Source organism: Lutjanus erythropterus, chromosome 15 (genome assembly GCF_056507025.1).
Source record: "Lutjanus erythropterus isolate fLutEry1 chromosome 15, fLutEry1.hap2, whole genome shotgun sequence".
NCBI classification, from domain to species: Eukaryota; Metazoa; Chordata; class Actinopteri; order Lutjaniformes; family Lutjanidae; genus Lutjanus; species Lutjanus erythropterus.
Window position 1 is genome coordinate 26335001 of NC_139331.1, and position 15596 is coordinate 26350596.

At 41.6% G+C, this 15596-nt stretch overlaps 1 protein-coding gene across 1 annotated transcript; it reads left to right on the forward strand.

The window, feature by feature from the left end:
* Positions 1-495: 495 nt before the first annotated feature.
* LOC146314535 (nesprin-1-like) lies at positions 496-15490 on the forward strand. The gene is made up of 15 exons (XM_084737084.1): positions 496-644; positions 900-1067; positions 2448-2624; positions 4508-4654; positions 5434-5559; positions 5687-5863; positions 5954-6219; positions 6457-6613; positions 6829-7227; positions 8008-9612; positions 11479-11816; positions 11949-12093; positions 13134-13352; positions 14863-15146; positions 15286-15490. Exons 1-15 carry the CDS (start codon positions 504-506, stop codon positions 15488-15490), a joined length of 4554 nt encoding a protein of 1517 aa, XP_084593210.1. The 5' UTR covers positions 496-503.
* The last annotated feature ends 106 nt before the right edge of the window (positions 15491-15596 follow it).

Below are 15596 nucleotides of genomic sequence, written 5' to 3' on the forward strand. Positions count from 1 at the left end.
GGTGTATTTACTCTGAAATCATGAGCCTACCGAGCACCGCATGAAGACCACTCCACGCTTAGTAATTTTGCACTTTGGTGGGTTCAAATGGCAGCAAGACCTTACTGAATATTGTTAGATTCTTCTTTTTTTCATCTCCAACATTTGGCATCCAGTGTAATGATGCATTACTGCCAGATATTAACAGACCACATGGATATCCTCCAAAACTGAATATACTTTAGATAACTGCTTATCATTTTCCAGAGTATACCATTGTTTTTATATTGATAAATGGTGTGCTTTGGAAACTAGATGACAGTACAGAAGAACCCATTGGTCTTAAATTAGCTAAAAAGGCAGCAAAATCACTGGTGTAATCCTCCAATATTGTTCAATATTGAGGAATACAACACTAGTAACTCCACTTGACATACTTACATGTACTATGGATGGTCTTTACTCTCTACTAGAGAATACTAAAGATACATGTTATCTGTCTGTGTCCCCAGGCTCTGTTGCAAATGGTTCAGTCCCATGATGGATCCATCAGATCAGTGGTGGAGAAAGGAGACGCTCTGCTGGCCTCTGTCCACTACCCGTCCATCAGAGACAAAATGAACAGACTGAAAAAAGACTACACTGAACTCTGTAATACTGCCATGGTATGTTCTCAGATAACAGCAGTTATGTAAATTTCCATGCACGAGACTTAGCAGATTTGCAAGAAATACTACATATTCACCTGCTGGTAACTCTTAAAGTAATACAGATAAGATCGGTTTAAGGATTTTTAATCTTCACAATAAATCAGGCATAGATAAAGGACATGTAACTCAGTATCAGGAATGTGGTTGTGATGGTTTGTTGCATAGGCTGATTGCAATCAGTATAATTTGTCTGTTAATGATGTTGTCCAGGCCCATGTGGAGAATCTGGAAAGCCAGGTGAAGGAACAGGAAGCGTACCACAACGAGCTCCAGGAAGTGGAGCGCTGGCTGCTCCAGATGTCCAGCAGGATGGTGACTCCTGATCCCACTGTGGGTGGCAGCCTGGAGGCAGCTACTCAACAGCTGGCAAGGCACAAGGTGACCAATCACATTGCTTGATTTGTTTACTGTTGTTTGCCGAGTTTGTAGCAAGCAGCCTTAATTAGAGAAAAAAAAGAGCTCAGTTGCACTCATGTTGATCCTCAAGGAAATTACAAATATTTAGACTTCAGCTACATGGTATATATTGAGCTGTCTGACTCAAAGTGTTAATATAATTTTTGATATCTCATTATTATAATCAGTGAACATCTTTTACATCTAGTAGAACTTCCATGTGTTTTTTAAGATTTCAAGAAAACTGTTAGGATGCTACAGTTACTGTTTTGTTCAATAAGTATTAATATAATTATAATCAAAATCATATACTGTGTTGCAATTATTAATCATTAGTATCACTTCTGCTGGTAGCTAAAGCACTGTTATTCCATTAACGACTTGTTGCTAGTGTGATTTTTCTCACACACACACACACACACACAGTACCTCGTGCCCAATGTTTTTGCAATTTATTGTTCAGATCAAAAGTGTAAAAAATACAAAAATAGGTTTGCACACCAGAAACTGCTCCTTTTGGAAATTTAATAGTAAAATTATTACTATCACCACGTTACATGTGGTGATACTATTAAATTTCCAAAAGGAGCAGTTTCTGGTGTGCAGACTTTTTTTGTATTTTTGTATTTGTTCTTCTGTCCAGCACCCAGTATTTATCGTTTTTGAATGTGCGTGCTGTTTTTGAGTCGTAAATCAAAAGTGTGACACAATACATTTGTGGTTGAATCCATAATGATGGATTATGACTGCTATTACATGTTTATATTGTCTGCAAATTCTGGTCAATCTGGTTGTCATGTGTGGCTTCTCACACCAGACGTGAAGCAGTTCTTGACTGACTGATATGGACACCGAAGTGAAAAGTGGGCATTTTTCTGTTTCTGCGGTTTTCCGTTTTTTCCAGTTCGTGGTCATGGAATAAAATAGCCTTCAGGGTTTCTGCAACTATGATTTTATTGCCTTTCTGGGAGGAAGCTTTGAAGGCTAACTTTTCCCAACAGCGCATCATTAGGGTGACTGTCTACTCTCAGAATGCATGTGCGTCCTTTGACTCTAGCTTTAGCTCGATGCTAGCATATAATGGAAATTCCCATAGATGTGCTAACGGACATTAGCATTGTGGCCGCTGTAATATTATCTCAACAAACGGATCCATTTTACTTCACATGTTTAACATAAAACATCTAATTTCAGGCATATATTTCCCCTACTCTGCTGTCCTCTGCTAATTCTCTTCTTTCATTCAAGTCTTTCCATTCAGGCGTGTCTAATACCATGAGACCTCATTGTGTCTTATCAGTCTGCTCTGACCTCCTGTGTCATCCTCCTCAATGATCCTACTTGTGACTTTGTCCTCCACAGGCCATCATGGAGGAAATCGCGGGCTTTGAGGATCGCTTGGCAGGCCTGAAGGAGCGAGGAGCCCACCTGGTACAAGGCTGCAGTGACCGTGTGCAGAGCAGGCTGAGACAGCACGTCCAGGCTCACCAGCAAGGCACCAGAGACAGCTACTCTGCCATCTGTAGCACAGCACAGAGAGTGAGTGAGGAGGAGGAGATGGAAAGGGGGAGGGAGGGGACACAGATGGGGAGGAGGGGGAGCAGGAGGGAGGGGGTGGGAAGATGAGAAAGACATGTATTCTATAATTGAAGTAGTAAAACATTTATAATGTAAGACACATCAGGCATGTGTGTGCACATTTGCACGTGCATGCACAGACAGAAATGCTCTACATATCAGTGCTGTTAATATCAAGGTTAGGAGGGATATTTTAAAAATGTATTCTGATACAATTACTAATTACCTGTTAAAAAAATATAGCCAGTAACCTCATTCAAGTGTCACAGTGTTAAAATCATGTAACTTGATTATTTCCAGTTACTCTTGGATTACCTCAGTACTAAATATGGTGAAATTGTTCAGCCTAATATAATGTTTTATGTTCATTATATGGTTAAATAATTGTTTGTCCAGCTTTTTGTGTAGCTAATGTTAGCAGTTGTTTCTTGTTACTACTGTTAAGTGTTAGTCTGTGTAGTTAACCTTACAGGTTGGTTAGCGGTTGTTTTGTGTAGCTAACATTAGTGGTTGTTTTGTGTAGCTAATATTATCAGTTGGTCTTAACTGTAAATGCTTCTTAAAATTAGATGTCGAATCCTTGGATGATGACAGTATTTTCACAGCTGAAGCCAGAACATGCACTGTACTGAGCTGTTGTTCCTCTTTTCTGTTTTAAAAACAAAGTAATGTTGAAATTTCTACCCAGTGAAGATTTTTTTTTACTAGAGGCCATGATAATGAATTGTCTGTAAGATTAGCATGTTGTTGTATTTTAAAATTGTAACACCGCTAATAACTTTCATTTCTACTGAGTGTATCCATAATCTGATTACCTTTTTTTGGTATTCTAATTATGTAATCCCATTACATGTAATCTGTTACTCCCCAAGCCTGGTTAATATTCCAACAGCCTCGGCATCCACTTAATCCTAACCCATTCTGACACTTAAACCCATCTCTCAGTGCAGCCTTTCACTGCCAGCGTAGGGGGCACGACCAATTAAGGTTGCCAAAGTGGAGCTCAACAGCAGCCATACTCAGACAGACCCCACCAGCCAAAATCACTAACTCAATCTCCTCATATTAATCTCCGCATATCCCCTGTCAACTCCACTTTTTCATGCCTGAGCCAAAAATGGTCACACGCCACTATTCAGTAGATCTGGCGAGCCCTCTAATCCAGCCCCACTCTGTCATTTTGGCAACCTCTACTCTGTCATCATAGCTCACCTCCCAAGACACCACCTCCACCAGCACTCGCACATCCAATCTGGCATTGTGTGATCCAGCCACACTTTACCACTACGCTGCTGGCTTCTCTACAACTGCGCCTCCAGTGTTACGACGGCTGCCAACTGTGTCCCAGCACAACACAGCTCTAATATCCTGCCTGCCATTTGCCACTATGCCAAACTTCTAGCCTTTGCCAAATACACTGGGCAGTTCGCCAATATGGCACCCCCTCCTCCTTCTTCCCCTCTTTCGGGCTCTCATATTAACACTGTCAATCAGACCTTGCTGTTTCACTCTCCCCTGGAGGGCATGGACGCCTCCACATTCAACACCTGTCAAATACAACACTGCATAACTGCCTAGTACTTGTTCAGGCTTTATCATTTAATGTGCCTTTGTGTTTGGCCATGCTGTACTGGCTTCAAAGCTATCCAGCCGAGCAGTGTATATATACAGCGCTTATGGTTTCTTTCATTTTACATTTGTGTCAATGCATGTGTGCATTGCTGTTGTTAGTAGAAACCATTTTGTCCAATTTTTGGGTTGAAATCCTTAAGCATTTACAATATTGAAATGTAAGTCTTCACTTGAGCTGTTATAGCACTGAAAATTCTGTCTGTGTCTTACAGGTGTATCAGAGTCTTGACCATGAGCTACAGAGACATGTGAGTCTCCAAGATACACTACAGCAGTGTCAGACCTGGTTGACTTCAGTCTCAGAGGAACCAGAGCCTCCTGCACATCCTCCTCTCAGCCTGGAGGAGGCGCTACAGCAGGTCAGTAAGCCATTATTCCTTCCCATGAAACGGCTTGCAGAGGGCTTGTTGCTTATGTGTTTTATTTAAAAACAGGCAGCTAGGGAGGGACTTGTCGCGGATATTGGTTGGCATTTACTGTGACGTTGAGCACCAAATTTGCTATTACACCCCACATCATACAGTTAAAGTGGTGCATGGTTATAGGAAGGAGAGCGTTCCTATTAGCTGACTCTTTTTAGACTGAGAGCTCCCAGTGAACACGGCCAGACCAGGACCAAAACAGCCTCTGAGACCAACAGAGGCCAGTTTAATGACAGGGAATGGGTCACAGTGCCGATAGTTTTCAGGCCAGGTTCTGCTCCCAACACCCTGTGGTTGAGTCACGGCTAACCGAGCTAATGTCAGTTAACGGTTAACTCTGTTACTTTAGGAATAAGTAAAGATATCTTTACACCGGGCAACTCTGTAAACAACTTCAGTACTGTATTCCCCATCAGTCTCAGAGGCTCTGTGTGTGATAAAAACACTTTTAAATATATTTAAACATTAATTTTGACTTAATGGGAACTTTAACAAAGACAGGACTTAATTGACCAAACTTCCATACTTCCTAAATTATGAGCAGATGTCTGAGTTAATGGAGTTCATATACATGGCTGTCAAATAGCAGTTTGCTTGATTGCATGTTTTGGGGTGGGGATTAAAATGTGGGTACATATAGTTTTGCAGATTGTCCAGAAGGGATAATATGATCAGTCACTAAAATCATAGGACCATTAACGGACTCTTTTTGGCAGGTCAAGCAGGAGCGGGCTCTCCAGGAACAGGCCAGCACTTACCTCCAGCTTGTGTGCTCAACATGTGACCTCTCCGAGGTGAGAGTCAGAGAGACTGCAGCAGCTATCCAGCAGGTCAAACTGCAGGTCAGTTCGTTTTAACAGATTTCAGTTTCAATGTCAGTGTTTGCAGCTGTCGTAGTCATCTGCTCCACTTTTAAAATTTTATACTCATACTCATTAATTGATTCCACTGTGTTTTTTGGGGGGCTAGATTGAGGAGCGTATGCTGCTTTGTGAGGAGGTGGCAGACAGCTGGAGGGACATTGAGGAGCAGAAGGCAGATCTGGAGGTCCAACTGAGAGAGACAGAGCAGCAACTGCAGAACCTCATCAGGAGTCCCGCAGAGCTGGAGCCCAAGATCGCACAGAACCAGCTGGACAAGGCACAGGTTTGTTTGGTTTATATGCTGATGATAAAGGATTTTTGTTTTATAAGTTTACTTCACAGCAACACTGTAATGTTGTAATCTTTCCTGCAGGAATTCCTTCAGCAGATTAGGGAGAGACAGTCTGAGGTAACCCATTTGAATGAAGCCACCAGTAGACTGACAGATGGACAGGTCTCTCCTGCCCTGGAGGAGATAAGGAGACTGAGAAGAAGCTGGATGGACCTGGGCCAGCGGGCAGAAGAACTGGAGGCCCAACGGGGGGAGGACATGCAGCGAAGTGGGGAGTACCAGGAGATTGTTGTTGCTGTGGAGGAACTCTTTCACCAAGTATCAAGAGAATGGGACTACCTCGCCAGGTATCAAGCTTCTCTGTGGAGGTTGTGATGTTTCTTTTTTCTATAGATTTTTTAACATTTCCTGTTGGATGTTTGTATTTATCAACAGGAATGGATAGACAGTATTTACTGTATAAACACACACGTCCTCTGTGTTATAATCATTCCTTTGTCTTAATCTCAACAGAGACAATTTTGTGTCTTTATTTCTTTTGCTTCTATATAAACCAGATGTCCCTTATGCCTATGTGTACCTAGGGCTGACACAGAGAGTACAAGTGAGCATCTCGAGGCTCTGAGGAAGCTTTCCAGTGACTTGGAGGAACAGAAAACAACTCTAGAAGACCTTAGAGACCAGAGACAAGCTATCCTGCCTCGACTTAGCCTGCTAGACAAGGAGCTGGTGAAGCAACAGGTAGACCTCCGTTCTCATAGTTCTTCAGCTGCTCTTTAAAATGGAAATAGACAGCTTCTTTATTGCACGGTACAAACCATAATACAACTTGAAAACAAAAACAAAAGGTTGAGAGTTCAAAACTTGTCTGTTTCCACTTTAAGATGGTTGAAAAACCATAGTAGTGTAGAGTAAAGGTACTGGTTCCAGTTTCACATTGTTCTGTCTCTCACTAGGTGGGTCATCTGGAGCAGCGCTGGGCCCAGCTGGAAACCCTGATCCAACAGAAGATCCAGGACTCCGCACTAACACTAGATGATCTGGCTCGGGTTGAAAGCCAGTTGAGGGATGCTCGGGAGTGGGTGGAGGAGCAGCGGCCCGCTCTTACCTCTGCGCTGAAAACCAGCCCGCCCCCCGATCTGGCCCAGAGTTTCCTGTTCGACCACCTGAGTGTGTGCGTAGAGCTGGAGGCCCGTCAGCAGCTGCTGGGTCAGGCAGTGAGCGAGGCCCAGGCTGTGGCCTCCAGACTGGGACTGAGTGAGAAGAGATGCCTACAGGAGCTCGTCGAACAAGCCCAGACTGAGGTGGAGGCTCTGGGGTCTCGGGTGGCCCAAAGGAGGAAGTACCTCAGTAAGGTAAACAGATGGATTTTTGTACTGGATGCAAGTAAAATTTTAATTATGTCCTAAAGGATGTAACTTTCTCCTGATCAAATAGTCTGATTAAAACAAGAAAACCAGGCAAGAATTTAGCTGTAAAATAATCTTCATGTTATTGCTGATTAGACTCTGAGGCTGGTCAGACCTGGTATAAACATACATCATGGATGATCCGATCACAAGTATGTCAGTCCACACCTGGCAGTACAGTGTGTCTCCAGAAGTCTGTCAATTGAACACTTGTGATCACATCTCACTTCCTTACTCTATATGCAAATAAACACTAAACTCATTTCATCATCCATTACTGTCCATCTGGCTGTTCAATATGAAGAATCAACTATTTGTTCCTTTTTTTGTTAGCACCATGCTAAACCTAATTATGAGCAAGGTGCACACTTTTACTTTTTCTGACTGTGTGGAAATCTTTCACATCACAGATGAAGAAACGTGTTGATGACCGAGTCAAACAAAGTAAAAGTGTCCCAGCTCACCATGCAGCATCTCTCCTGTCTGCTCTTCATAGCAACACAACTTTTGCACAAAGAAAGAAACAACTTAAGGTTATGCATTTAATGCAGAATTTAAAACTGATGATACATTCACTGAGGCAGTTTCAATAAACACATTTGAAAAATGTAGAACAAAATGTATTTTAAACCAGATCTCAGTGCATCTTGGGTGCATTCACAACTGTCCACCCAGGACACATGTTAATACCAGCTCTAACCAGGCTTTTAAATTCTTCCCCTGCAGGCCTTCACGGAGAGGACACAGTTCCTTCAAGGTCTGGGGAGAGCATTGTCTTGGGTACAGCAACAGGAGAGGAAGGCTTTGATAGATGACCACATAGCGCTTCTCCCTGAGGACCTAGCCAAACAGGTTGCTGCTTGTCGGGGCGTCCAGAGTGGTTTACGAGCATACCAGAGAGAGCTGGCATCTCTGTGGGTACAAGGGCGAGAGCTGGAAAGAGATGCCACTGACAAAGAGAGAGCAGAAACCCTGGCGAGACTTGAGAAGCTACAGGCAGCATTTGAAACCGCCCTCCAGAGGACGACCCAGCGTCTCACAGACTTGGAGAAAGCTTTGACCTCCAGGAAGTACTTCCAGGTCGACCTGGACAAGACTTGCCACTGGTTGAGACGAGCAGATGCTATCACCTTCCCTGAAATCAATTTAAGCAATGTTGAGGATAGCTCAGAGTTGCAGATACAACTGTTGAACTTTCAGAATGTCCTGGAACAAGCTTCAGAGTATGAGAACCTTCTTCTTATCGTCCAAAGAATAGGCCAGGAGATCCTCCCTACTCTGAATGAGATTGATCATTGCTACCTAGATGAGAGACTCAATGCGCTGCCTCAGCAGTACAATGCCATCCTAGCTCTAGCCAAAGAGAAGAAAGACAGAGTCCAACAAATAATCTTAGAGCGAAAAGAGTTCAGCACTTTCTTTGATATTACTCATAATGCACTTGAAGAGCTTCAGGAGCAGTTTGACAATCTGGAGAAACAGACTATCAGTATTAAAGAGGAGGAGCTTGTTCGTCTAATTAATGAACACAGAAATATTGATGAAAGTATATTCCATATTAGTCCCGCTGTGAGAGAACTGCATGGTAAAAATGAGGGGTTTCTCAGCAGGGGTCAGCAATACAGAGCTGAAGAGACACAGCAGCTTGTGGGTCTGCACAACAAGCTGAAAAGGACGAATGATCAGAGAATTAAACACTTAGATGATTGCTTGAAAACACTAGTTGAACACAACAGAATATCCACTAAGTTGGACTCAGAGTTTAAGTCTGTGAAAGAGAAGCTGGCCAGACTTAAGCCAGACACAGAGCTTGGTGTCATGGATAAAATCACAAGTCTCTATTCGCTGCTTGATAGTCTGGATTGTGTGAGTTCTCAGGCTGAAGAATGTAACCAACAGACTAAAGGCCTCAGTCTGAAGTTTGATCCCGCTGCCTTTCAGGAAACTACGCTGCAACTTGAATCATTGCAGTCTTTACGTTCTGAAGTAAAATGTTTTGTTGAAGAAAGTGAAACGAAGATCAGAAAGAATGAAGATTTCACAAAAGAAACTGAGAAAATGTTGGAATGGTTGAGGACTATCAAGGACAAATTAGAAAAGCCATTGACCCTTTCAGAAGTCAAAACTGAGAGGATTTATGAGGAAGTGCGCAAACTGAAGATTGTGGAAGAGGAAGTGAAAAGTAGATTGAGGATAGGGGATGCATTGGGGAGCAGAGAAAAGCAAAGATTTTGTAGTAGAAAAGAAACTGTTCCTGCCCTCATAGAAGAGAAACTACAGGAGCTGGCAAAGCTGGGAGCTGAAGTTCAACAAGGAATTAGCAAAAAACAGGTATGTGTTTATGTTATTACAATCATTGGGACATTTTCTGTTTTTTGTCTTTATTGATTATGAAAAGCAATACAGAAATGCAAATGCAAATGCACTGAAATAATAATAATATGATAATTTACGTGCCTCATTTGATGGTCATCAACTGATGCTCCAGTGGCGCACCGCATCAGATTTGAAATGCCAACACACAAGAACCAGCAGTATTTCAGGGATAGGTCACCATTTATATATATGTTTATTTGTTGAGTATCATTATTGTTCATCACAGTTTATAATAATGCAGTGACAGATGTTTCTGAGAGGAGATGAGCATATATAGAGCAGATCTGTCTATTTGTTGCTGTTAACAGCGTCTCTGCAGTGTAGTTCACTTCACTGATAAACCACAGAAATGTTCGGTAACATTTATATTGATGATCAAAATAGTCTTAGAATCACCTTGACCTTGTACTGTTTATATTCACACACTCTTTATAAAAAAACAGATGCTGTAGCTGCAGAGAAAAATCTTTCGAAATCTTTCTTATTTGGCCTTCCAAAATCAAAACTGTCTAGTTTGGGCCTAAAGGGAAAAACACATGGCAATAACACATTGACTTATGACACTATGATGTTGTTAACCTGTTAGATCATTAACTAGTCACTTTAATTTTTAAATCAGGCAAATGACAGGTTTCCAGATTTTCTAAAATAGTCTGTTTGACATTATGAATCTATTTTTCCCTAGATGTTATACAAGGTACTTTTCCTTTTTCCTTCATCCACATAGTAAACACTGGGAGCTTCTCAGGTTTCCAGAGTTGTAGCAGCAGTTTTCTGGCCAGCAGTGTGGATAGAGAGATGGCCTGGGCTTTAGGCCTACCTTTCACTCTACCTGGCTCAGCCACCCCAAATACTACAGTTAGACGACAGGAGCAAAAAATCTAATAAATTACCCCGACCTATGTATAATATTGAATTGTATCAAAATCTGCCTCACATTTATAGAACTACTGCTTTCCACATTTTGGTAATTTACAGTTTCAGTACCCAGTTATTTCTGCTAGTCTTCATGAAATTAATTTGACAATGGACTATTTCAGTTTTGTTGGATGTTGTAAAAATTAAACACAGTGTCTTAAGTGTATGATTCAACACTTAAGAGACTACTCAAAGCAACATGGTGAGGTTTCTGCTTGCTCGTACAGTGGGACATGAGTCCTTTATAGTGTCACAATTGTAGAAATATGGATACTTTCCATTCCTTTATTTTTCTAATTGATACAAATCTGATCAGAAGAAGATGGAAATCACTGTCAGGAATCTGATCCATCATTCATGGCCGGAACTTACTGAGTATTATTTTCCGTCTCCTGTTCACCCGTACAATCAATATTAATAGGACTGGGGAAGTTAATTTCCCTAGAAGACAGTTCAGAAGATTCCATGAAGTTTGAATAAGCACTGATGTTATCATTAATTTATAACTGTTGTGGGGATTTAATGTGCTTAAAAGTCACACCCCAAAGACTCTATTATGGTGAATAATAAGTAAAAGTTATAATGACAAGTAGCTGAGCCTTTTCCTAATCAGCAAAGTTTTTCAGTGATGAGGAGGAGAAATTTGACCTTTGACATTTTAAGACAAAGCCGAAAAATACTTGTCAAATTCCTTTTACTGTGTCGCACATGTTACTACAATTAAAACTAAACATTAAAGTGAGTCTGGAACATGATTTTTTAAACACATCTGCAGAGATAGTGTACTTAAAATTGTTGTTGTAATGATTTTGGCATGCTTTTCTAACTTAATTTGTGTGAAGAAATTCATGTAGAGAGAAGCGAAAAACTGAAGTTAATGAGATCACCTTCTGCGTGTTCTAGCTGGCTGTGGATCAAGCTCTTTCCCTGGTCCAGAGGCACCACTTATCTCTGCTGTCCATGCAGACTTGGCTGGACTCTGCTGCGGCTGAGCTCCAGAGGGCCAGCTCGGGGGTGGAGCTGGAGAACCAGACAGATTGTGTGCGGGACCTGGAAGAAATTTCAGCGCAGGAGAAGAACTTCACAGCTGGTTTAGAGGAGCTGAGGACTTTGGATCCTCTGTTGGAGGATTTTATGGAAGTAGGAACGATGAGTGAACTTAGAGAAAAAGTTGAGGCACTGCAGCTGAAAAACACTGAAGTCAGACAGCAACTGGATGCTTACAGGGAGCTGCTTCAGAGGTGTGTATTAGTTTTAATGTGGAGCATAGTAACATGTATACACAGCTGGCATGTGCAGTCCATATAATGCATATTTTAATAATTTTCATAATAAATCTCCCTCACTAGTCTGTGATTTGTATTTTATCTCAGCTGTGCAGCTCTGTGGGCCTCCTTCCAACATGAGAAAGAGACGCTAGTTGAACAGATGAATGACGCAGAGACCAAGATGGCCATGTTCACTACAGCTAAAGCCATCAGTATCCAGCAAGCAGAGGAGAAGTGTCAGAGATATAAGGTGGGACACTTTAAAACACTCTGAAAACAGAGACACTGTGGAAAGTATTAGAAGTTGTTGATTTTTTTAGATATCATCTAACTTGCATGTGCCGTGTCCCACGTGGCTGTTACATTAAACTCCGGCATTTGTTCTTGTTGTGGCAGCAGATGTCCATTAATATTTAAGTAGTGCAGTTTTTATATATTATTCCTTCTCCACATAAGTGTCTGTAGAGTTGCTTCTTTTATGAGAATTTTAGTTCTCCATACTGCAAATGTCTCAGAAGCCTGCATTTATGAAATATAATGGTTGTATCTGCTTTTATCTTTTTTTCACTTTAGTTTTTACTGATAATTTTAACATTTATGAACACATGAAACCAACAGATGAACTTGTAAACAAACAAACCCCAAAACACAATGATGCAAAAAAAAAAAAAATAGAAATCTTTGTTTAGGAGTTATATTTTTAGTAGTCCATCCATCCTCTGTTTCTTCAGCTAAATCAGTCATCCTTTCCCGTAGTCTTTGTTGCTGTTTTGGTCCTTAATAATGTCCATCTCTCTGGCTTTTCTTCCAGCTATGTTTCTTGCAATCTCAAACAATGTGTCCGTTTATAGAATAAAAGCCTTTAGCCTTTAGCACACACCCATATTAACAGGGCAGTGTAGCAGCAATCTAATAGCACCATAAATTATATTCAATAAAGAAATTTGATTAAATTATTCCAAATGCTACTTAAACAGCTGCAAGAAATAACCTAACATAGTCTATATCAGCCCACTGTGGTTCATGATATTTATTAATCAATAAATGTACTTCAAAAACCTCTTCCCTGTGGGCAGAGCAATATTTTAAGTCATGAGCAGGGTGTGCTGTCATGGTGATTGATCATGTTATAAATGTCTAGTTGACCAATCAGATTGCTTGGTTAGAACTACTTGTTGTATAACTAGCTTTCTTCTCTCTGTCATCATAGATTTCTTTAAAAGTTTACTTTTGACCCTGCAAATGATTTTGAAATAAACATCTGTCTGATCTGTCATCTTTTGTCTTCAGTCTCTGGTGGCTCACATCGACCTGCTGGAGTTGCCTCTAAATGCTTTGAAAGAGAACGCAACAGAGTTAGAGCAGATTATCTCTGAGTCCAGCAAAGCAGTCACCAGCCACTCTGTGTCGTCACTGTGGCAACGGTGGACCAGGTTCCGCAGTGTAGCTCGGGCCCAGGAGAGGGCGCTGGAGGACACGGCGAGGGAGTGGAGGAACTTCACTGAGAAGGTAAGACAGGATACTGTTGGTGTAACGGTACTGGATGTGTATGTGTGCTCTGCATGCTTAAGTGCATACGGTATGTGTGGTGAGTGTACTTCAATAATAAGCGTGTACAGTGTAAAACTAACCATTAGTGTGCCTAAAGAAGCTGTTTACACTCACATGACTCTTACAGCTGACAGACACTAGTCTATAAAATTGCTCTTCCTTCTACAGATTTAGGTCAAATGCAGCAGCAGCAGCAGCTGAATACCAGTTGGTGTGCTGTGATGTAACTCCAGGCTTCGGGCCAGTAGTTTCCTCCTGCCAAAAACACTGTGTCATGAAGCGTTTTCCCGCCTTTCGACCTATTTCAAGTGTGAATGCTGTCAGCTCGTAAGAATTCCCACAAAGCACTGTTTCTAAAGGGAAAATTAGGTCACACTGTAAGGACTGGTGGTCACTTCCTCATATGTGGCACGTTTCCTGTTGTCCACTAGTTTTCAATGGCCTCTTTGTTCTACTGGACATGATGTCATTCCCTGCACTTGAATCTCTGTAGACTGTTTCCGCCTTGACCACCACAGCGAATACTGTGTTGCAGCCATAGATACCCAGCTTGCTTTGCCCAGGGCCTACTTTTGCAAAACAACAGGAGGCCTGGAGCCAGTTAATAAACAGACTTTCATATTTATCAGACAAAATGGCCCATAACTATTTTTTCTTTGAAATTCTTTATTTTCAAATCAAATTACTTTTTAACTTATTAACTATATCAGTTTGGTACAAGGATTGACACCAGGTCTAAATGACAGATAAATCAGGAATTTTACTGTATTTAACAGCTTTTATCCTTTTGATCATCTTGTGTACTTTTAAATTCATGTGTCATAAGGTTTGAAACCTGTGAATGACTTTTTTGGCTTTTTATGATAGAATTTGTGAATGCAGTTTTTTCACATTCCCTCTGTGGTCCACAAAAACTAAGGGTCTGTGAGCACAACATGGTAAATCAAATATAGAGGCTAGAGTCAAACTTAAAGGTGCCCTGTGGAGTTTTCTTATAAACAACCAAAGATATGTTGACATTGAGTGTGTCTACTGTGTGCTAAATGCATTTTACATGCTCAACACGTCAGTCTGACTGATGTATTGAGCGTTTCTTTCCTCATAAAACTGTTGCAACTATGGGCCATTTAAAAAAAAAACCATAAGATTCATCTTGTTTACATCAATGTTTACTAGCTTGCAGTTGTCTTCTTACTGCTATTGCACTTTGCTACGCTTTTTGTGCATTACTGTCACCAACTGTGGAGGAATTTGCAACCTGTTGCCATGAAAATATGCCCTGTATAAACAAAACAGGGATGCACTTATAAAAACATTGTGCTACAGTGCTACTACTAGTGATCAAAAGCTCCACTGGGTAGCATTAACTAGTCAGTCAACACAGATGTACTAGCCTGTCAGCAAATTATTAACCCTAAATCTGCTGCATCAACTGATCCTGACATTTTGAACATATACTTTTCCTCAGATGGAGAAGGTGCGTTCTGTGTCCCAGGACCTCCACAGTCGTGTCCCAGACAGCACAGTTGAGAAGGCTGCGACCAGAGCGGCCCTTCAGAGCCTCCTGGAGTACCATGACTCCTTCAGCTTGGAGGTGGAGAGGGAGCAGTCCATCCTGGCCCTGCAGGGACAGCACACTCGCAGCCTTAGAGGGCAGGAAGAGGAAGAAGCAACGGAGAAAAAGACAGAGAATGGACATGATGAGACACCATGTCTACAAGAGATCAGAAGCATGCAGGAGCAATATGACAGGTGAGCGACCCAGTTAGAGGGAATAAAAGGCGCTCTCTTTTGGGCTGACTCTGTTATATATGTACTAAAAATGTATTGGTGTATCCCTCAAACATGTATGATTACCTTTGAAAAAAAAACATTTTTATCTCTTGTCCAGCCTCATGTTGCGGGTACGAGCCAGCAGGGCTCAGGTACACCAGGAGTTGAGGGAGAGAGAGGAGGTGGAGAAGGAGCTGGGCTTGGTCAAAGGCTGGATTCAAGATACTCGAGGCTTACTACTGAGTCCCACTGCAGACCTGGATTCACTGCTACAAGAGCTTGAGGTAGGCCGCTTTATGGATACCCACCCACACAAGACCTAACGACAAACTGGGGTACAGAACTCTGGCTTTTCTTTGTTTTTTTTTGGGTCATAAATGCAGTATCATGTCATGACAGAAAAGACTGTGATTTGCAGCTCATCATGTG